The 22,810-nt window shown below is 41.8% G+C and overlaps 1 protein-coding gene across 4 annotated transcripts in view; it reads left to right on the top strand.

Moving 5' to 3' along the window:
* DLC1 (DLC1 Rho GTPase activating protein) overlaps positions 1-22,810 on the top strand; it is a 183,927-nt gene that overhangs the window by 147,536 nt on the left and 13,581 nt on the right. For all 4 annotated transcript variants that reach the window (XM_054566098.1, XM_054566096.1, XM_054566097.1 and 1 more), the window contains exons 2-5: positions 7,352-7,423; positions 12,225-12,306; positions 18,646-18,709; positions 21,266-22,692. In XM_054566098.1, the coding sequence (XP_054422073.1) occupies positions 18,677-18,709; positions 21,266-22,692 (1,460 nt within the window). In that variant the 5' untranslated portion in view covers positions 7,352-7,423; positions 12,225-12,306; positions 18,646-18,676. The remainder of the gene's footprint in view (positions 1-7,351; positions 7,424-12,224; positions 12,307-18,645; positions 18,710-21,265; positions 22,693-22,810) is intronic.

The following is a 22,810-nucleotide window of genomic DNA, read 5'->3' as shown; positions in this document are numbered from 1 at the left end:
TGTGTGTAAACCAAAGGTTTTTTTGTTTTTTGTTTTTTAATTCCACTCAAGATTGAAATGAAATAGAAAGGTGTGATGATGTGGCATCCATTTTTTTAATAGTTTATTTTCATTTCAGTTGGACTTCTTTTGTGCTGGGCAGTTTAGTGCCAGTTTTGATTTGTTGGGAGATATTTTATGTTCCTGAAAGTAATTGAATCAGGTCAAGTCTGGAATGCCTGATAAAACCATGTCATATGTGGGTTCAAATAATACTGAGCTGTTTACCTTTGCAAGGGAAGAGCACAGATTTTTTGATGTGGGGTACTTGTACTTTTTTGGTTTTAACGTTAAAAGTGGTGTTTTGCAAACGCTTGAACTAAAGGAGCCCCAAAGGGGATCTCAACTGATTTAATTTTGCATCACTGGAGTGCTGAGTCACGTGCCTAAGCCCAGGTATGGGCTTGCAGGGCAGGCCTCCCAAGGTTTCCTTCTTTCAAGGTGAAACTGTTTATTAAATTGTCATCACGTCATTGGGAAAAATGGGTACGTTCCCCCTTCATATTATTTCGAGGAATGTTCTTTACTAGAAAGCAACATATCTGCCTCCAAACCTTAAGCAGGAAAAAGGGGAAAAAAAACTTGAAAACTCTGCCCAAATTTCCAGTTCTTATTCGTACTAAAAAGTGCCCCTTGATTTAGAAGTGAGGGCGACCTTTGTGGGTGCCGTTGAAGTTCGCAGAAAGTGCTCTGACCTTCGAGTGAGAGCGAGGCAGCTCTAGAACCTTCAGCAACTCACCTAAACCCTGAACCGCTTCCTCATTTGTAAAGAGAAAAGATGCAAAGCTCCAAGATGCCTTTCAGCACCCAATTCACTGATGCCCTAGAAGCCAGGATGCTGCTTTAACTGAAACACAAACAAAAAAGATCAATAAGCAAAGTAAACCTCTTCTGTGGTTGAAATGATTTTTTTCCTTTATGGATTAATTTTAGTGTAAGGGCTACAGACACATAAGCAAGAACATGTAAGCGGAGGTGTCCAACCTTTTGGCATCTCTGGGCCACGCAGGAAGAAAGAGTTGTCGTGGGCCACACATTAAATACATTGTGACATGTAATCACAAAAAAAATCTCATAATGTTTTAAGTAAATTTACCATTTTGCGTTGGACCACATTCATAACCATCCTGGGATGCATGCGGCCTGTCGGCCGCGGGTTGGACACTCTTGAAGGATTTGAGTTCTTTATAATGTGAAGATAGGCTTCATGGGACAAGTCAAGAAATAAATCCTTTTTTTTTAAAACAAAACATGTTTTAGCAACAAACCAAAGTCGGGACTTAAAGCAGTTAGGATTGATCCTGCTTTTTTGAGGGAAGAATGTCTCTGTGAAATTGATAATAAATCTGGAAAACCGACAGTAGAAATGGAACCTCTTCCTAAGGTTGTCAGTGAGAAGGGGAACTGGGCATAAAGGAAATTGCAGAGACTTAATGAAACCTATGGACTTTGCACCAGCCTACGGCAATCCCAGGTTTTGCAGATGAGAAAACAGGTCCAGAGCAATTACTGTCTTAAATATACTCCACTAAACGATGGATTCTTTCCTGGACCAGTTTTCCTGACCCGTTCCAGGTAATACTCTGGCCCTTTTCTCTGATGGATTGATTATTAGAAAGAGTTTGGGAAGCTCAGATGCAAAGCCATTTTACATCCGAGGAAATCAGGCTGGCTGCTCTTCAGTTACCAGGCAGAGGAGATGCTTTTATCTGCTCCCTGCGGTAACGCGCTTCCCACTTCATGCCTGCTCTTCCTGTGTTACGTATTGCAGTGAATCCAGCCGCTGACCGTTCCTGCACAAGCACCTGTGCTTCCCCATCTCCCACCCTGCTTGGTCTGTCCCTTTACTCCGAGTATCTTCTCCCTCCAACCAATCTTACACACATCGTAACCTCCTTAAAAAAAAGACAGAGCAAAAACACCTGCTCAAGGAGCCCCAACCACCTCTGAATTCTTACATGTCTTTCCTATGTTGCATCACAGTCTCTGTACTGCACAGAAGTCCCTAGTTTCCGTCCTCCCTCCCTCCCTCCCTTTCTTCCTTCCAATGTGTCTTTATTTCCCTTTTTCCTTTCTCTCTTCCTCCCTCCCTCCCTCCCTTCCTCCCTTCCTTCTTTCCTTCCTACCTACAGAAAATCTATGCACGAAAGTAATGTATTTCAAATAGCTTGCTTTGGTAGGTCACAATTAATATTTTCAAAATACAATAGAAAAACCCTAAGGCTGTGTATATTTCACCTGTGTTATTTGGTGAAACTTGTTTCAATTTTACATATGCTTGTACATACACCTCTTTATTTTTACATGAATGCATGCATATATTTATACATATCCCCTGCATACATACATGTACCAGGTTACAGTGTAAAGTATATTTCTTAGGGTGTATTTATTTATGTCATATTTACTTATTGAGCAACTACTTCATGCCCCACACTGTTGCGGGTGCATGGGATATATATCAGAATAAAGTAGACAGATTTGACCTTTTGGAGCTTACGGAGGGGAAAGACAGAAAGTAAACATAATAAATGTTTTAGAAGAAGGAAAAGTAAGGCAGGAGAAGGGGATGGGAGTGGACGAGAAGAGGCCAGTATGGCTGGACCACTGAGCCCCAGAGAGAGAGACAGGCAGAGAGACAGAGAGAAAAACAGAGTGCAGTGAGGAGCCAGGGCCTATGGGCCATTGCTAGGACTTCTTTGGCTTTCACTTATAAAGCAGTCACCCATTGGTGCTGCCTGTGCAAGGTCGCTTGGGACCTAGCAAACACAGGGACCTTAGAATAGCCCTCAGGAAACCAGTTCACTCTAAGTAGAGGATCATCAGATACCATGTACCCAACTGTGAATTACCTTTCCATTTGGCTTCCTGCTTGGCGTAGGAACCTGTGCTTTGTCCCTGCGCACAGCTGGTAGCATACTTAGTAGGTGTTCAATGAATAAACATTGAGTGAAGGGGAAAGGGAAGGAACGTTGGCTTCACTTAAACGCGTGTCTCTACTGGAACGTACTTAACAGTGGATTTGAGTCAACTGCTGTTAGGCCTGTTGGCCTTAGAAACTGAATTAGTATCGACAGGTGTTTCAGAAGCTTCCTAACTGGCCACTTTCACAATATATGCACAGCAGAGGTTTCAAATTTTGTAAGACATGGGAGGGTAGGAATTTTGCTAGTTGCCGGTCAAAATCTTTGCTGTGATTAGATAACATTAGGGTTTAATAAATATTAATTAATAGATACTGCTACCTGACTTGGCCCAAGTAGAATTCATTTTACATAGGTAACTCCCAATAACAAGCCTTTAGCAGTTGCGTGTGTTTCACATGTCTTTTTATTCGTTGCAAAGAGAAAAGGATTCAAGTCAGAGCTCTTAGTCTGAATTAGTCCTCCAAGTCCTTAGGCTTTTATTTAAGAAATAAATTTGGGCAGCAGCTGCCCTGAGCCCTGATTTTTGGAGCATATTGTTGACGAAGGCAGAGAGCTTGAAAATACCCACTGTGAAGTTCACAGGCAGAAGGTGCAAGTAATCGCTTCCTGCTTCCACCCAATTACTGTTGCTCAACCTGCTAAGGACAGCGAGTTTAACAGAATGATGACAGGGTTGGGGAATTTCTGCCTCACTGACGGTTGAGGGGCAAGGGGAAGCAAGGGTCGCCCCATCGTGCCAGGAAATGTGCAAATAAGGCCTAATGGTTCCCAGTCAGACACAAAAGGGCCCTGGACCGTGTTCATCCAATGCAGCTAACCACTAACACTGATTCCAATAAAAATTTCCGGTTTCCTCCTCAACACATGTGTCTGTTGTTTGCCTAGAGAAAACCCAGGTATAAAAATGACAGTGTCTCGCCATTGTGTTTTTCATTTCTGACGGCATTTTGGCCTGGCTGCGGATGTTTTTTAAAAATCGTCCTTACAATGTTCCCGCCACCGCTCGCATGCGCTGAAGGAAGACCCACACCCCCATTGCCGGGGAGAGGTCTCCAAAAGCCAGGCATTGAGGGGGGTTCGTGTGACCGAAGCAATGAAACATGTACATGGTTTTCTTGAACATTTTGAATGCTGTTGTTTGTTTGTTTTTTAACAATCGATGGTATCCTGTTCATTTCTGTGAGTCTTAATTCTCTATTCCATTGTGGCATTTGAATGTAATGAAAGCTTATATTTAAAGGAAAAGTGGTTATTTCTCTGCTTATTTTGTCATCATATATCCTGGGGATAATACTGGTGATCCATCTTTTAGAGTCAGTATGAGGAATAAATGAATTAATATTCATTAAGTGCTTAGACGGTGACTCGTACATGGTAAGCATTCAGTAAAAGCTAGCCATTGACAGAGTGGGGGGGAGGCATCTGGGAAGACTGCCTAGAGGAGGCGGCATTTGGCCTAGGCCTTGAAGGATGAGTGAAATCTGACATTGAGCAGATGGGAAAGCATTTCAGGCCAGAGGAGTCAGATGTGTGGGAAGATGAGCATGAAGTTTACTTTGGCTAGAATAGAGAGGGAGTGCAGGGAGCTGAAAAATTAGGTTAGACGCTACATGAGGAGCCCCGAATGCCACGCGGAGGTGTTTAGACTTGATTTCCTAAGCTGTGGAGTTCCAGGGAATTTTGTGAGGGAGAGACAAGACCGAAACTGTAAATTAGGAAATTTGATGAGCTGGGGTTGGATAGATTCTCTGAGGGAAGAGAGAACTGGAAACCTGGAATTTTAATTCAGAAACAAAAGTAAAAGCAATAGGCTGGGTCAGGAAGGTGAAGAAAGGGTCTTCCCTAGCTGACATGGATGTAAACATTGGGTCATTTCTTATTAAATGAAGTGAAAAATTTATCTTTAAAAAACCTGTACTTATATTGGATTGTTGCCATTTTCTCTTGGTAGTAATTAGGAAAGGGTGGGAGGGAAGTCATTAACTATTCCATTTATTTTTAAAAATCCATGACAACTTCCAGTTTTTACAATTTTCTGATTCGAATTTCTACAGAAACAGCAGGTTAAGTTCTCACTTATTATACAGCCTAAATTTTCATGAATGGACATTTTGCCAATGTAAAATAGATATAGGCTTAATTATTTCCCATGGTTTCACATCTAAAAGATAGGTTCTTGTCTATTTCAGGGAAAGGAAAAGGAAAGATAAAATTACAGGATCTCTGCAGTTCTTGAAAGCATTGCTTTTAAGCCATTGTCAGCCTTTTAATTCAATTTTCTCCTGGAGAAGCAAATCTTCACCTGTTCACATTGGGTTTTTTTCCTAACCATTGGCTCTAGATAAAGAGTGACAATTTGGACGGAGTTTTTTAGATCCGTTTTGGGGCATGTCATTTTCTTAAGGGTGGAAAACAAGTAAGACTGTCAAGACAGCAGTAGGCATTTACAAGTTCCTGAAGTCACCCAGGTCCCTAAGTGAGTGATCATATGTGACAACACTTCGTAATTTATATGGAAAACATTATATGAGTAAATGTCAAGATTTTTAAGAAAAATAACCCCTTATATCTTTCGTGCCTCTTGGCATAGAGCCATTTTAATAAGAAAATTGGCCATACTCTAAAAAAGTGGCAATGTTGTCTGGTGAGCTGTGTCTAACTAATTAAGGCTTCCGTGTGTGTGCTGTGACCTGGCGTCATGTCTGAGCTAGTGGTTACTTACCAGTTGTTCTAAGTAAAATATTAAGAAAGTAAGAACAATTATTCTTTACCACTCTATTATTGTTCAATGTCTAACAATCTGTTCAACAGAAGTAACCTCTAAATAGTCAGAAAAGTGAGTTATTTAAATTATTTTTAAAAAACAAACACTTAGCTCTTTTTCCCTTTCCATACCTATTTTTCAGCAGGGGCCATAGAGAGAGAGAGAAAAAGTAGTTTCCTCATTCTTTAAAATAAAATATTGAGCTTTTATATATCTTTCCAGCAATAGTTTTCTAGAAAATGTTTATTTCATGATTTTATTTAGTGCTTTCTTAGCTTTTTTCTGAGGCAAGGTATGGATATAAATACATGAAAATATGTTAAGCGCAGATAATTCACAGTGGACAATTCTATTTATTCTTTTATTCAGTGCAAACATTGAGCTTCTTACACGTTTATGTCGCTTGGTCCTTCATCCCTACTTCAGTCCTGAGACTGGTGTTTAATGAGGCTGCTTTCATTATAACATTCATGGCAGTCAACTTCGCCATGTCATTGGTTTCCACTCTGCTGCTATAATTGTTTGTGGTCTGGGTATTAACTAACACATCGGAAGACAGCAGGTTGTTTTCCTCTTTGGCCTGCTCGATAAGGATGTTCCTACCTGCTTTACTGAATTTGAGTGTTCATAATTACTTTTCTCTGAAGGCCAAGGAACTCTTGAAATAATAGGCAAACAGAGCTTTGAAACCATAAAGTTACTAAACAGAATTAAGATAGGCACGTGCGCCAACGTGGGCTGCCATCTGGCTCCGAGGAGAGATGCTCAGTGAAGGTTTGAATCTGGAATGAATGAAGCAATGTTGAGACATTTATAAATGGTGACTAGCTGTAGATACCTAAGAAGTCTAATGGCCTGAAGAAGGTGGAAGAGAAACTGAAAGAATGTTCTCTGTGCAGACAGAAAAACTCATGAATGTGCCCTCACCTCCTCTGTGAGTCAGTTTTAACGGACTGTGACTGGTGCTGGAGTGAGTTTGAATATAATGCGTCTGTTGCTCTTGGCCTTTCTGTTTATCAACACCATCTACCAGATGCTAATCACAGGGGAACAGAAGCTTTATTGGGCAGTTCGGCCTCCCAGGCTTCTGGGACGGACTGCCTGGATGGGGCAAGTTCGACAGTGTGGAGGACAGTGTAAAGGCCTGGGGCTTTACTATGCCTCCGGTGAGGTCGCTGAAGGCCTGTTCCTTGGATCAGGCTAGTTCTCTTCCAGGGCGCCATTTGTATGTGGTGGCCTTCTGTTGATATGGAAAGTAAACCAAGGTAGGCCAGCTGGGCTCGTGAAAATTCATTATGTAATCCCTCAGCTTTCTTATCATGCGCTGCTTCATGACCATTTCCAACCAGAACATAGAAGCAGCACAGAGTGACTTAGTACTGGAACCCCTAATTTTTTTTTAGAGGAAAGATGGTAATTATATACATTTTTAAAAGTCTGAAAAGTTGCACAGAATTTTATACTATTTGAATTAAAGTTTTGGGGTGATTTTTTTTTTTTGGCTTATTTGTTACCAATAGACATCCACGTTCTGCTGTATACCAAAATTAGAATTGATTAAGGAAGAGGAAGCATGCTGAGGTACATGTGACTGACAATTTTGTCCTGTGCTCTATTGCAGAAATTGAAGCCAAAGAAGCTTGTGATTGGCTACGGGCAACAGGCTTCCCCCAGTACGCACAGCTTTATGAAGGTGAGCCGGAAACACTATTTTTTTGAATTCGCATAATCGTCTCCTTAGTTTATAATTATTATGGATCATTGGTTTATTTTCAGACACTTTATTATTTACTTACTTCATGCATTACCACAGCAGTGTAGCAAGCACCTAAGACCCGCACCACTCTAAACAAAAGCTAGGATCTTAATAATGACGCAGGTTGTTTTCCTGCAGGCTCTCCCACTTAGTCCCTCTGCCACCTCCGCACCCATTCGCCATCGTCCTCAAACCTGTTTATCATTTCTTGCTTTCCTTTTATGTGGTTGTATTGCGTTTTCCTAAAACATATTTCTGTGAACTTGTTTTTCCTTTGCCAAAAGCGTATCACGCTCTGGGTAACCTTGGAGGATTTAATATTTTCACTTCTTATATTGAGCTTTTTTCCACTCTGTCCGCCTCCGGTCCTGGGTGTCCCTGTACTGCGTTGACCGCTGTTGTAATGCTCCGCTGCAGGGCCATCCCACGGTTCATTCACATAGACGCTCTGGTGAGCGTTTGGTTTTTCTGTTTTGTTTTTATAAACTGTGCTGTTTTGAACATTCTTGTGTATTCTTGTACTCTTGGCAGTACGTGTGCAGTAACTTATCTTGCATGTATACCTACAAGTAGGATTGCTGGGTAATAAAGAATATGTATACTCAATTTTATAATGCAGGTTTTTAAAAAAATGTACCGGTTTTCTCTCTTACTATGTATTCTCAACACTTGCTATTATCGGACCTTAATGTTTGCCAATCAAATGGATATGAAATTATATCTTACAGAGTCTGACTTCCACTTCCCTAATGATTAATGATATAATGCGTATTTGTTCATATCACTGGCCATGTCTGTTTGCTCGTCTGTAAAACCTGTTGTCAGTTTTTCCTGAGTTGATTGTGCATTTCTTAATGATTTGTAAGAATTCTTTATTCTGAATGCTAAGCCTTTGTTGCTCATGTACTGCAGTTTGTAATGAGGCTTTTCACTTCTTTAGATTGCCATTTGATGAATGTCATTTCTTCTATGGCATTCGATTTTGTAATTAAGAAAAATGGACCTTTTAAAAAAGTAATTAGGATCTAGGCTGAAGTTTTACTACTTCATTTTCTCGTCAGTGCCCGGGGGACCGCTCAGGTGCTAAGGGCAAAGGATGAGGAGCACCTCGCGTCTCCACCCTCCCTGAGCCTTGGCCTGCCCTGCATGGGTAGAGCGCGCCCTGCACAGCGGAATAAATCCGCTGTTCGTTTAAATCAGAGTTGTATTATACTCTATATCAAATCATTTTAAAGTAATTACAGTTGCAAACTAATGAATTCCAATTTAGGAGTAATTTTCAAGCAAAGGTTGGGTAAATAGTGATCCTAAATTGAGAGTAAATTAAATGACTTTCAGGGCTTCTTCCAAATTGAGCATCCTTTGATTCCTTAATACTACTGAGACGGCCAAACGGGGTGACTCATTCATTTATCCCTCATCCAGCCACCCATTCAAGTGATAGAGCATCTAGTATTAATTCTGCACCAACAACGTGAATGCTACATATTTTATAAAAACAAGACATTAAACCTCAAAGGAAAACTTAAGGCATTGTCAAAATCTCAAAAAGCAAACGTAATTTTGGTTGATTTACATTTAGAAATACATCGTTTTGATCAATTAAGAAGGAAGGAGGTGCTATGAGACAGCCCACCATGTCACATAATACCTAAAAGATCGAGCTGAAATGATGTCACTTAAGTTTTTTCCACCAGGGATGTTCACTTTTCTCACAATAAATAGTGATTTTAGCCTTGACCAGTGTGGCTCAGTTGGTTGGGTGTCGTTCTGAAAAGTGAAGGGGGTCGCCGGTTCCATTCCTGGTCAGGGCACCTGCCTGGGTTCTAGGTTCGGTCCCCTGTCGGGGCTTGTATGAGAGGCAGCCAACCCACCGATGTTTCTCAGTCACATGGATGTTCGTCTCCCTCTCTTTCTCCTTTCCTCTGTCTCTAAAAATAAATAAATAAAATCTTTTTTTTTAATGGTGATTAAAAAACTTGTCTTTAGTTCTCTCCTTCTAGCATAATAGAACAAGCCAACTGCTTCCTGTAACAATGGCAGTGGACCCTCTGTTGGAGCTAGGGGTCACTACTGACCTTCTTTAATACATGGGCAAAACCGCATGAGCCCAGGCTAAGAATGGATACAGTACATAAGCTTGGAAGTGCTAGGCGTCATCAGGGTGTTGCCTCGAAGAGGGATATGGAGCTGGGTTGAAGGCCAGGGGGCTCCCCTGGAGCAAACCAGGCAGGGTCCACAGATATTTTTCTTTCCCTAGCTCACTCAGCTACATGAATTCATTACCAAATTTACCATACCTTGTCTTCTTTATTGTAGTCCAAATTGAATGTATGATTTTCCCATGAACAGGCATTCAGAATTATCTTATTCTAACACTATGTAAAATATTGTACTGCTCCTCTATGTCAGAATATCTCCAACTACTTTTCTTTCTTTCTTTTTCTAAGATATTTGGTTAACCTGCGTGTTTACTGGGATGGAGGTGCTTATCTCTACCTGTTACCATGGCGGGTATATCTCAGCCCTCCAGCAGGACTTGTGGGCAGGGGGTGGCTGTCTCCCGGATTTCCAATTCGCAGCTCCACTGGAGATGAGGGAGATAATTGCATTTGCAGTGGCAGTCACCGGGCTGTCCTTTGTTCCTTTTGTTCTCCTATTTAGAAATTAAATTTCCTTCAATTATGTCCATTTTTGGTGTTGATTTGCTGCCAAACAACACTTTCTTGTGATGTGGGTTTGCTGAGACCCAGTTCCAGCCTCTGTCTTAAGGTCTTGGCAAATCCACAGACTGCATTTCACAGGTTACATTTCGGGGTCCCTTCGTGTTTCCAGGTCTTTTTGAAGCATAAGCCTACTTTTGAGGCACATTGTTCAGGGCTATCATTTTTCCCCTTCTTCCTGCCCCTCTGTGTTGGGTGCATAGTACATACACTCCACATACCAGCCCACACATTCCTTGTCTTCCTGTTCAGCTTTATTTTGGTCCTTGGCAGTTTCTACTTCCTGCCTTTAAACCCAAGCTGGAAGTTTAAGTCCTAACTTGAAGAAGTCTTAGAATTTCTATACATCAATAAACCATCATCTTTTAAGAAAGAGTTTAGGCAAATAAGAGAAAATTATTGATTTAATTATCTCACTCTCTTGCTTTTAGCCCCTATCGACCCTAGAATATTTTTTAAAACAGAATTTTAATATTAATTTGAATCACGAAAATAATCTGAAATATAGCCCTGGGTAAACTAAGTTAAGAACTACTAAAATAACATAGTTGCTGTCTAATATACACTTAACAAGCATCTGAGCTTTTTAATTTACATTCACAGATCTGATGTTATACTCTGAAAGTATTCAAAATCTATTCTTTAATGTCAGCGTGGTTATTTAATGCTTAAGAGTTTTGGGCGTCTGTTAAAGTGAAATGCAATGGCACAACCTTTAAACAGCTTTCCAGTCTGCTTTGCTTGTGTTTACTAAGAGTTTACATTCGTTGTAAGCCTCCTCTCCTATTGCTATGTTCGTGTAATTAATCATTTGCTAAGACACTTGGTCTGTAATGTAATAACAGGATATAACCCCACAATACTAAATTTCATATATTTCTTTGTAAATCCTTGGGCTATAGGTACTTCATTGGTTTTCCTATGTTATCATTCAGGGAACAGTATGAGTAATCTAAGTCCAGCCTTCAGAAAAAAAGAATCAACTACAACACTCATTATATTACTTTTTAACATCATTAAAAAAACAAGGTATTCTTAACAGTTATCTCTAGAAAATAAATTACTCATGAAACATTCTGTAATATACAGGGAGGCTCATTATTTCCCCTCATAGCTGGACCTCCGAAGAAGAATAACAACATGCTTTTATCTCATGGCAATTCGAGAGCTGTGGTAAATTTCTAGCGGTGCTTGCTTGTCTTGTCTTCCCTCTACTCCCCTTAGATTTTTCGAGGAAGACTTTTTAACAAGGAATTTAAAAAACTGAATTCCTCCATTGAGTTAGGTCTTTCTCCCTTTTCTGCTCTTCAGTTCTGACAAAACTCCGTATTCTAAGAGTGCTGAATTCTTCTACAGAGTAAGGGATTTGGGATTCTCTTGTTCTACAGCAGCTTTGTAGCTGGCCTTCTGTTTTAGGGGGAGTTACATAAACTCCTAAAAAGCCATATAGAAGTGCTAGTATGTATTTAAAAATAGCTTATGGTGAATTCTCTTTGGCTTTTGATGTTATGCAAATGGTTAGATTTGGTTTACCACCACTTGCCATTGCTCTCAACATCTTGCCTTGACCCAGTTTTCCATGACCTCTTCCCTGGTCGAATGTGAGCAAAAACACACATTTAAAAAAAAACCAAAAACCCAACCACAGTAAAAGGAATCATCCTTCTGGTATTCATTCTAGCTTAAATTATAATTTATAGCATGAATCTATTGCCTGCTGATTTGTTTAAAGGTGGAAGAGTGTTTGGAACCACTTAACTTTGGCCAGAAGAGAGACTTAGAGACTTTAGTCTCCAAACCACTTCAGATTCTAAGCTCCTTTAGGACACTAATACAGAAGTATCTTTAACTGCTGTATTCCCCCATAGCACTTGATAGGGAATGAAGTGTTTGTTCAGCACACAGTAGGTATTCAAAAATAGTTTGGAATATTCTTCCCCCCACCAACCCCTGGTGAACGTAGGGTGCTCGATAAATGTATTTGCTTTTATGTTTCTGTGTATTTGTCTTTTCAGATCTCCTGTTCCCTATTGATATTTCCTTGGTCAAGAGAGAGCATGACTTTTTGGACAGAGATGCCATTGAAGCTTTGTGCAGGTAAATGGAAATGTTTTGAGCATTTTATTTTATTATATTTAAAAAAGGAAAACACTGGGCTTATCACCGCAATGGTTTTTGTTTGCTTTCTTCCTATGTTAAGCCTTTCATTAGCAAATGAGTATAGTGATTTACTTCATCATAAATCATGGGCCTTTTAATTAAAATAAGTAAAATTCTATTATTTACTGTTGATATTAAAATAACACTGCCCTAGGTAGGAGGTGCTCAGATAATACCATTGCGTACTTGATACTGTAATTACTCAGGCATCTAACTTCCGATGGTTCTGAAACCTGGAACCGGATTTTTAAAAATGCAGTGTAATTGACTGACTGCACCACGCCAGCCAGGTACCCTAAGAGTCAGAGCTGCTGTTATATTAAATGGAAATAACACATTCAGAGGAATAAGTTGGGGGAGGGGGTTATGACATACTGAAGTCAGGAGGATCATTGCTTGAATTCCAGGAAACCTCCTCTGAACCTGTTCTGCTTTTCCAGATACAAAATAGTAGCAACAGTATTAAATTAGGCTGTACCGTAAACCAGCCCAGCCGCCAGCGTACAGTGGCCAGGCAGTAAATGAGCATTGACGTGAACTGTGCATAAAACTGTCAGACATCCTTGCTCATTGAGCTGGTGGATCTCTGGGCTGGGCTTTATCGGAGCAAAAGTAATAAAATACGTAGCAGACAATGACGGGATCCTGATAATCCTTCCAAACTTCATGGCATTTCGTTCATTTTAAGTAATTCACCCTTTGTCATTTTTCTTAAAACCATAAAACCCATAGACCATAAAGCTGGACTCTGGAAAAAATTTATTCATAGACAAAATTCACATGCTGATTTGACTGTAAAGTTAAAATGAATTTCCTTTTAATTTCAGTATTTAACTTGGAAAAACACAACTAAGCTAGAAGAACATACCCAGCATTTATTTCTACTTTGTTGGCAAAGAAAGCAGTAGCATCTCTGTGAAAGTACTATTTCTTTCGCCTTAGGTAGTACAATGGTTTCTGAGATAGCTAACTTATGCAGTGGGTTTAGGAAAAGATACGTAGCATGTTTAGAATGGATGATGGAATAGACTACTTCTCTTGGTTTAAGAAAGAAAAAAACGCCCTATGAGCCACAGAAACACTGTCGCTTTTCAGACCCAAGTCAACGAGTGCTCAGAAACATCGGGCATTTGTGCACATTTTCTAAAAGGAGCCCAGTTCCAAGGCCCACGCCGTAGTGTGTAATATCAGAACTATGTCCTCTGGAATGAAAAACTCGTGCAGTTGAGGAAGGAAGGAGGCAGCATCTGGGATATGAACTGCAGACATTTTTCAAATGTTTCAATGCTTAGCTGTGCGGCAGAATTAATTTATTTTCGATTCATCATTGGTGATAACACAGAGAAATGAGGCCAGTCCTGCGACGTATCCTAGGAAATATTTACCCATTGCGTCACATTATCCATTTCATACGTTTCAAGCCACTTAGTGATTGGGCCCCTGACCAGTAGCAACAGCTTAGGAATTCCTAGGTCATAGGAAATACCACTGCAGCATTGCAGCCCAAAGGGTCATGATTAGATTCTCAAATACTTTTTTTAAAGAAACTTTAATTTGAAGTTTCGTTTCCCAGCTCTGAGGGGTGGGGCATGCTCTCTACTTTTTGATTTCCACCGGTGCTCCTCACCGTGGAGAACCTTACCTGGCTTTAAATGGCAAAAGCTGTGTTCCTAGGTACTTTGTGAAAAGCCTAAAAACAGCTACCACTTGATCTGTGCTTGGATTCAGCAGCATATCCTGACCGGGCTCCGGTTTTCTCTCGGCACAGAATAACATCTCAGGCGACATGCGGCAAGGGAATGCCATGGCCCCTATCAAAGGGCTATAAACCTCACGCCCAGAATGGAGCATGTGGGGAAGGGCTGGAGATTGGGTTTTCTTTAAAAAAGGAAAATATCTATATATACCTATATATTTACTTACTTATATTTATACCTTCAGAATTCACAATAACAGTCATCAACTTGTTTGTCATGGAAAACCCAACGGCTCTTGTTCACATGTTCACATAAATAGACTTTTCATGGAAAATGACTCTTACTGAGAGGCCTACGCAGATACTCCAGGGAAAAACGGTGGGAGCCACGCACAGGGCAGTTCGAGCACCTTTGAAATGCGCTCCAGGTTCTGAGCCGTCCGGCGCGGCGTTGGAGACGCTGGTTGTTCTGCTGATGGGGTTGTGTTCCTCCCAGTTGCTGCCAGCCTCTCCCCTGTCGTTCTCAGCCCTCGGAATTCAGGGGCCAAGCCATGAATCTGGAGTGTGGTTTGAAATTTTACCTTGTTGCACTATTTTGAGTAGTTGATTTTAAATACAGATACTAATATCATTACAGAAACTCTCAAAGAAACCTAAAGTTTTGCTTTAATAAAATATTTAATATTTTACTTTGAATAAAGCATTTTAAAATTTACTTTAAATAAGATCATTCTTACACAATTTTCCTTTCCTGCCACCACCTTCCCAACACACACGCACACACACCCCCCCACAACCCAGGTGTTACAAGTGCTCCCATGTGCACACTAGTGCTCTGTTTAAAGGTTATAAACATTTGTACACTTAACAACATTTGTAGATCTTATAGCTCCTTTGGTCAAAAATCAGGTAGGAGCTGATTTCTTAACATAATCTAGTTAGGGCAGAAAACTTGAGACTTACAGTTTTCTTGAGAATGATGAGGATTCTCTCTTAAATATAAAGTTTGGTCATGACCAAAAATTATAATTATGGAACTACTCTGTTTTTTGGATTTGGAGTGCTAACCGACATTCTTGCACTCATACTGGTAAGGGATTTATGTATCGGTTTCCTTGGAGAGATTGGCTTTTGTCCCAGTCTTGTTAGCTTTGCTGTCTGATCCAATCCCGATGATAAAGCCAAGATTATAAGAGTCACATTCAGCATTAATACCGGGAGAGTGAGTCGCCTGTCTTGAAACACATGCAGACAGTATGCAAATTGTGACCTGCTATTAGAATACCTGTTGTGAAAAGTTCTTTGTCTCTCTATAGCTTCTGAAAAGTACTCCATATTGTTGTTTTCCTTTGGAGTTAAAACTGACTCCTCCTGTAAATACTCCAAAGAATTGCATAAATAAGGTGACAATCATACAGTGATAAGTAGATACTCATACTATAATATTCAGTCTGCACTTTGTTCTGAAACAGCCCTTGAAATGCATAAGCTGTGCAAAGCAGCCTGCCATCTAGTAGATTTTAACTTTGTTCCTATTTCTGGTCTGTTAAGAGGGAAGCAAGTAGTTTTTTAAAGTAATTGCACTCGTTCCAAAACGTTGTCTTTAAGAGTGGGAAGAACTTTTATTTGTCAGGTCTTGGAAAATTGTCTCTTTTTCTTTTCTCACTCTTCTCTTGTACTTTTCTCCCTGTTTTCTTTTGGAGCAGGAGGCCCAGAAGCCCGCCTGTTATGCCTTTATCAGGGTGCTTGAAGCTCCCTGCACTAAAGCTCTTGAACCTTTGATGGCCCACCCCTCAATTCCCTCCCCCTTCAGAGCAGGGTACAAGTTGCCCAGCAGATAAGACTGACACATTCCGGCAGAGCTGAGCCCTGTGAGGGCCCGGGGGTGGGAACGACCTGCTCCTGGGCCGATGGTGTGATATCAGTGTTCTGCAACTCATTTGAGGACTCGTACTTAGGATATTAGCTGCTCCCATTTATTATCATGGTTAACATTTATTTTAGAAAGGAATGAAGAAGATACTGTTTTTGAGTGCCAGAGCCACCATATTTCAGTCATGTGGCCTTGGACAAGCCGTGTGGCCTCTAGGCCCCCGTTTCGTCATCTATAAAAAGCAGCTCAGTGGTACTATCTGTACCTTAGGGTTGTTGTGAGGACCGAGGCGAAACAATACAGATGAGGGACAGGCATAGTGCCTGACCCAGAACGAGCCCCCGTCTGGTGCCGCTGGAGCCATTATCTCTAAGAGGTACGGTCCCACCAGTGGGCATGCTTGGAGGTCCTAGGGGACGGATGAGTCCCACACAAACCCCAGGGAAGAATTTCTGGGCTTCAGAATTGAAAGGCTATTAGTTTGGCACTGCCAACAGAAAAAGATAATGTTGACCTTTATAAAATTGGCCTCCTGGGTCTTTTTTGTTTGACTCAAACCTAGAGTTTGTGAAGTAAGCCCCTCTGGCACCCCCAAAGGCCTCCATGCCCAGTAAACTGGGTTATAAACACCACTCAACCATTAAAGCCCAAATGAAGGCAAGTGGTATATGGTTACAGGTGTGATTAATGAAACCCAGACCTAGGACTAGCTGTAACTAGTGCGATTCTTTAAATCTTGAAAACGTCTGAGAACTAAAACACTGGGTCTAAGTCCTTTAAGTCAGGATGCCTCCTGGAGAGGGACCTTATATCCACTCACTTGAAAGTCTGTAGACTTTTTCTTAGTTACTTGTTTTCTTTCCCTTCCTATGAACAGAGAGAATTTTCCTGATCATAGGTGCTCTGGCTTATCTTTGTTTATTCTTTAAACAGGCTACCACATAATCTGTGAAATCAAAGGCAGACTTATCAGCAGGCAAAAATACTTTCTATCCTCCTGCGTGTCAGAATTGTTAAACAAGTTGCAAGAGCAGGACTAGAAACGGAAAGCCTTGAAGAGGTCTCATGGTTTGAATTCATGTGAATTAAATGCTCTTATTCTATGAAAACAGAAGAATTGCAATTGTAGGAAAAACTGGAAGACTGATGATGGAAAACTGCAGATTCGTTCTTTTTTTTTTAAGAGATTGTATTTATTCATTTTTAGAGGGAAAGGGAGGGAGAAAGAGAGGGAGAAAGGTTCATTTGAGGGAGACAAGTGATTACCATCTGGAAGATGTTAGAATTGGGGCCTGATGGGCGATCCTTCCCACTTTTGTATATCAGCTGTTCTTCCATATGTAAAGGCTTTCTTTCTGTAGCTATTTCATTACCTGTTTATCAGTGAGGGGTTTTTTCTTTTAAGTGTTTCATTTTCATTGGAACTAAGTTATATACCTAAGTTTAAACTAACATTCAGAGTAACAATATGACTCCTGTTCCAAAGAAGAATCTGATCCAAGTGCTTGTTTTTGAACTCTGTAAGATTTTGATCTTTGAAGCTTCAGTATACAAGTTTTTTAGTAATCAATTGCACTATTGCTATCACTGTTACAAACATTATTCTGTATTAAAACAGGAAGTTGTGAAAAGAATAAGATCTTAAAGAGGACTCTTACTTCTTTGGTATAAGAACTCACTAAATTTTTTAACAGGTTGTCTGAGATTGTTATTTGTTGGAGATAAGTAAAATTGTTTTATTTTTATATGTGAATTTTGACTTGAGATAGAACACAGTGTTTATTTTACCAACAACCTGCCTGGCTCCTTGTTGCTGTTACTGTTTCTATGAAAGCAGACATTGCTGGCATTTATTTCTTGGCACCATGTGGCACTACCTCAGGGCTTAAGGGGTGTTTGTTCTGTGCACAAGAGGCACTAGATAGTATTGGGTTGGCCAAAAAGTCCAGGTGGTTTTTTCCTTAAAATAAAAGACACGTTTTTCATTTTCACCAATAACTTTATTGATTTGGATATGTTGAGTATGTTGGCTGTCACATTAATTGTTCTCAATTAATGTCTCAATTTTATCACTATCAACTTCGACTCGTCTACCTGACCATGGAGCATCATCCAGCAAGAAATCTCCAGCATGAAACTTCACAAACCACTTCTGACACCTTTGGTCCGTCGTAGCACCTTCTCCATATGCTGCACAAATCTTTTTGTTTATTTGTTTTTCCTGCATTTCAGTTGCATTTTCACCTTTCTTGAAACAATAATGTACCAGAAACATTGAGTATTTTCTTCTACCCTCAATATGAAAATGGCTGCACAAAAATTCACCAATTTTGATAACTTTTTTAAAAAATGCATGCTGATATGGCAGCTATCACAATACAGCCTAACAAAATTGTTACAAATAAATTTAAAGACAACTAAGAGCTACTAGAGCCATTTTATGGAAAAAAAAACATTTTGTCCAACCCAATACCATATACAGCAGTGTGCTATTTTACTATGCAATGGTAAAATAAAATTAAAATGAAAAAAGTTAAGAAATAGAGGTATTTTTAAGCTCCTTACTTTTTAAAGAAGTTCCTAATACTCTTCTAAATTATAGATATTAATGAATTTAAAGAAACTCATTAAACATGTTTGGAAAAAAATATTTACCCACCCATCAGCACTGTCCTGTTTTTGCTAATGTTATTTCTTTGCTACATAGGCGTCTAAATACTTTAAACAAATGTGCGGTGATGAAACTGGAAATCAGTCCTCATCGGAAGAGAGTGAGTATATAAAACGTATACTAGGATGGGAGGAAGGGGACTGACCAGGAACTCAATGATGTGTTTTGTAATAGGGTTTTATTTTCAAACTTTTACTTCCTTGTTCTCCAAAAATAGACATTTTTAATGTTATAAATCAGTCGAGTTTACCAAAGACGGTGTAGCCTTGTGTAGTTGAAACCAATAGCTGCAGCCAGCTAATAAATTGTTTTTCCTACTGTATTTTTTAATTGGATATAATTGACATATAACACTATATCAGTTTCAGGTGCACAATTTAGTGATTGGATGTTTGTATATATTGCAAAATGATCCTCACAATATGAGGGGGGACCACCCCCCAAAAATGGAATTATCTTCTGGAGGGTGGGCCCCTTGTAGAACAGGCTTCCCCCACTAAGTGAGTATTCTAGGAACCCATCTGTATCAGTGCGCCAGCTGCTGTTGTTGTGAGAGGCTGCGTTCAGCCTCAGTGAATTTTTTTTAAAACTCTTTGAACGCGTTTGCCCATTTCCTGATGGGTGATTTATGAGCACACCTGCCCACCATGCTGTGTTCAGTTTTTGAATAAAAATGGCATGGCCCCCATGCCCCACCCTCCCTATTCACCCCATCTTGCCCTTAGATGGGGCTTTTTTTGTTTCCCCTGATGACAAAAGTCCTCTAAGGGAAACATTTTGCTGATGTGGAAGGTATGAAATAAAAAACAGCAGAAGTACTAAAAGACTTCAAAATAGATGAGCTTAAAAACTGGTTTCAGTATTGCATCAAATGGAGAGTACTTTGAAAGTGACTGAAGTTGAAACATGTAAGAATAAAGACACAATTTTTTTTTAAATACATTCTGGGTTTTTTAGCTTCCCCCTTGTAAGTCTAGTTAAATATCCGTCATCACACACAGTTGGAAATTTTGTTTCTTTTGATGAGAACTTCGAGATCTACCCTTTCAGCAACTTTCAAATGTCTAACACAAGATTATTAACTATAGTCACCATGCTGTACACTGCATCCCCAGAGCTTACTACCCTGTTCGCCCATTTCGCCCAACCTCCCCCACCTCTGGCAACCACCCGTCTCTTCTCTATATCTGAGTTTTCCTGTTGGCTTTGATGTAAACAAATCACCTATTTTGCCCCCTTAACTCAATGCCTACTCCATGGTAAAGAGATGGGGCCTAAGGTTCTGTAGTAGGCTTTGCAACGGCTCCCTGCAGGAATTGTAGCTAGCTCCCATATGTGACAATAAGTATGTTTCAAAGCTGCAGAGATTTGCATGAAGGGAGGGAAGGAATTGGGAGAGAAGGCGGGCAGGAAATCCCACACATGCTAGTCACGTGGTGACATGTGACTGAATCAGAAGGTATTTTCTTCTGTGTGTGAAATGTGAGGATGTTTCATGAGATCTTAGGAGAAGAGGTGGGCGTAGTACTGGGAGTGAGTGTCACAAATTAGAGTAAACAGGAATAAGTTCGGTCAAAGGACATACTTCTGACTGTTCAGAGCACAGGTTTTAATTATCCTAGAGTCCCTGACCTGCAACAAGTTGCCTTCTTGGGGGAGTTAAACCTTTTAAACAAATGAACTGGAACCTCAATACCCACTGAGCTGTGGAGACGAGGCTACAAGTCAGGGTTTAATGCTCTTGACTCATTGTCCTGTGAAACGTGGGCCATGTGGTATTTCCCACACCGGTGGGAAAGACATACATCATACTGAATCATGCATGCCTTCTGGCATTCCATCCAAAAGGCTCAGATGCAATAGCTTGTGTTACAGCAAAACCCCGAGTCCTGCCGGTAAATCCTGCAGATTCAGCAAGATGTTGCCTAGAGTTTGTGAATGCTGCACGTTGTCAGGACTGGGTACTTGTGAAGCCTTGTTGGATTGCCTGGAGGGGTCTGAGGCTGAAGCTTCACAGGACACTTGTGGCTTTAGCGCTACACCTCATGTCTGGCGGGGGAAGGAACGGAAAAGAGCAGGTAAGAGAGGGAAAGGTATTGGACTGAAGAGATGCGACGGCCGGCCTTGCTTGGCGTCTCTGTCAGGCTGTTGGGAGAGCTTGTGAACACTTAGGGTTGCTGGAGACTGCAGCTACCACTCTCCTTAGTGTTTGAAAACGACCTTTTTAATAGCCAAAGGGAATATAAACACACCCTATCAACAGACGGCAAAATTGGAGGCTGAGTAGAGGGAGTCCTACCCGCTCCTGCCTCCAGTTCAGAATATTTTGCATGCTTGGAATTTTCACAGATCTCTACGGTTTCCTCTGGGAGCAAATAAAGACCAGCCTATATAGATCCCAGAGTTTCCATAAAATAACTCCTGTTTAGCTCGAAACACTTAGTCAGGCTTTTTCCTGTTACGCTCTTCACATACATAGTTGTTATTTATTTTTTTTTATGATTAAAATAAAGATACGGGGCCGGGGGGTGGGGAGGCTCGACCCTGATGGTATCTTATAAGCTGCCTGCCCCCTGGACCCCGCGGCCTCAGCACATGGCATGCTCCCTGCTGTTTGCCTGTCCCGGGAAGACATGGCTCTCTTCTGTCTTTTCAGAGTGAGGATTCGGATGAGGATGAGCCTTGTGCAATAAGCGGCAAGTGGACTTTCCAGAGGGACAGCAAGAGGTGGTCCCGGCTAGAGGAGTTCGACGTCTTTTCTCCAAAGCAGGACCCAGTCCCTGGGTCCCCAGAGGACCCCCACCTGAAGAACGCCCCGAGCCATGAAAGCATGCTGACGGACCTCAGCGAGCCCCCGGAGGTGGCTTCTGTCCGCAGCCTCAGCAGCACCAGCAGCCTCCCCACCCACGTGCCCCACGGCGGGGACGCCGCGACACCCCGGACTAACTCCGTCATTAGCGTCTGCTCCTCCTCCGTCAACTTCGTAGGCAATGACGACTCTTTCTGCAGCCTGCCCTCTCCCAAGGAACTGTCCAGCTTCAGCTTCAGCATGAAAGGCCACGAGAAAAGTGCCAAGTCCAAGACGCGCAGTCTGCTGAAACGCATGGAGAGCTTAAAGCTCAGGGGCTCCCACCACGGCAAGCACAAGGCGCCCTCCAAGCTGGGGCTGATCATCAGCGGGCCCATTCTGCAGGAGGGCATGGATGAGGAGAAGCTGAAGCAGCTGAACTGCGTGGAGATCTCCGCCCTCAACGGCAACCACATCAACGTCCCCCTGGTACGAAAGAGGAGCGTTTCCAACTCCACGCAGACCAGCAGCAGCAGCAGCCAGTCTGAGACCAGCAGCGCCGTCAGCACGCCCAGCCCCGTCACCAGAACCCGGAGCCTCAGCGCCTGCAACAAGCGGGTGGGCATGTACTTGGAGGGCTTCGACCCCTTCAGTCAGTCGACATTCAACAACGTTGTGGAGCAGAACTTCAGAAACCGCGGGAGCTACCCAGAGGACACAGTGTTCTACATCCCGGAGGATCACAAGCCTGGCACTTTCCCCAAGGCCCTCTCCAATGGGAATTTCTCTCCCTCAGGGAACAACAGCTCTGTGAACTGGAGGACTGGAAGCTTCCACGGCCCCGGCCACATCAGCTTGAGGAGGGAAAACAGCGGCGACAGCCCCAAGGAGCTTAAGAGACGCAATTCCTCCAGTTCCATGAGCAGCCGCCTGAGTATCTATGACAACGTGCCGGGCTCCATCCTCTACTCCAGCTCAGGTGACCTGGCGGACCTGGAGAACGAGGACATCTTCCCCGAGCTGGACGACATCCTCTACCACGTGAATGGGATGCAGAGGATAGTCAACCAGTGGTCGGAGAAGTTCTCAGATGAGGGAGACTCGGACTCAGCCCTGGACTCGGTCTCCCCTTGCCCGTCCTCTCCCAAACAGATACACCTGGATGTGGACAACGACCGAGCCACCCCCAGCGACCTGGACAGCACAGGCAACTCGCTGAATGAACCTGAAGAGCCCTCTGACATCCCCGAGAGGAGGGACTCTGGGGTGGGGGCCTCCCTCACAAGGTCCAACAGGTAAGAGCTTTTGTCCCCTCTCCTGGTTGGGGCAGGGTACTCGGCAAAGGACTGCTTCTGAGTGTTGCGTAGGGGAAATGGGGTCATTTAAGTCTGGCATTCGTAGCCACGGAAATGC

Source organism: Pteronotus mesoamericanus, unplaced genomic scaffold, assembly GCF_021234165.1.
Source record: "Pteronotus mesoamericanus isolate MK-2021 breed Mesoamerican mustached bat unplaced genomic scaffold, CSHL_Meso_final contig_169, whole genome shotgun sequence".
Classification (NCBI taxonomy): domain Eukaryota; kingdom Metazoa; phylum Chordata; class Mammalia; order Chiroptera; family Mormoopidae; genus Pteronotus; species Pteronotus mesoamericanus.
Note: the sequence above shows the minus strand (reverse complement) of the source record. Positions and strands in the feature narration are given on the sequence as shown.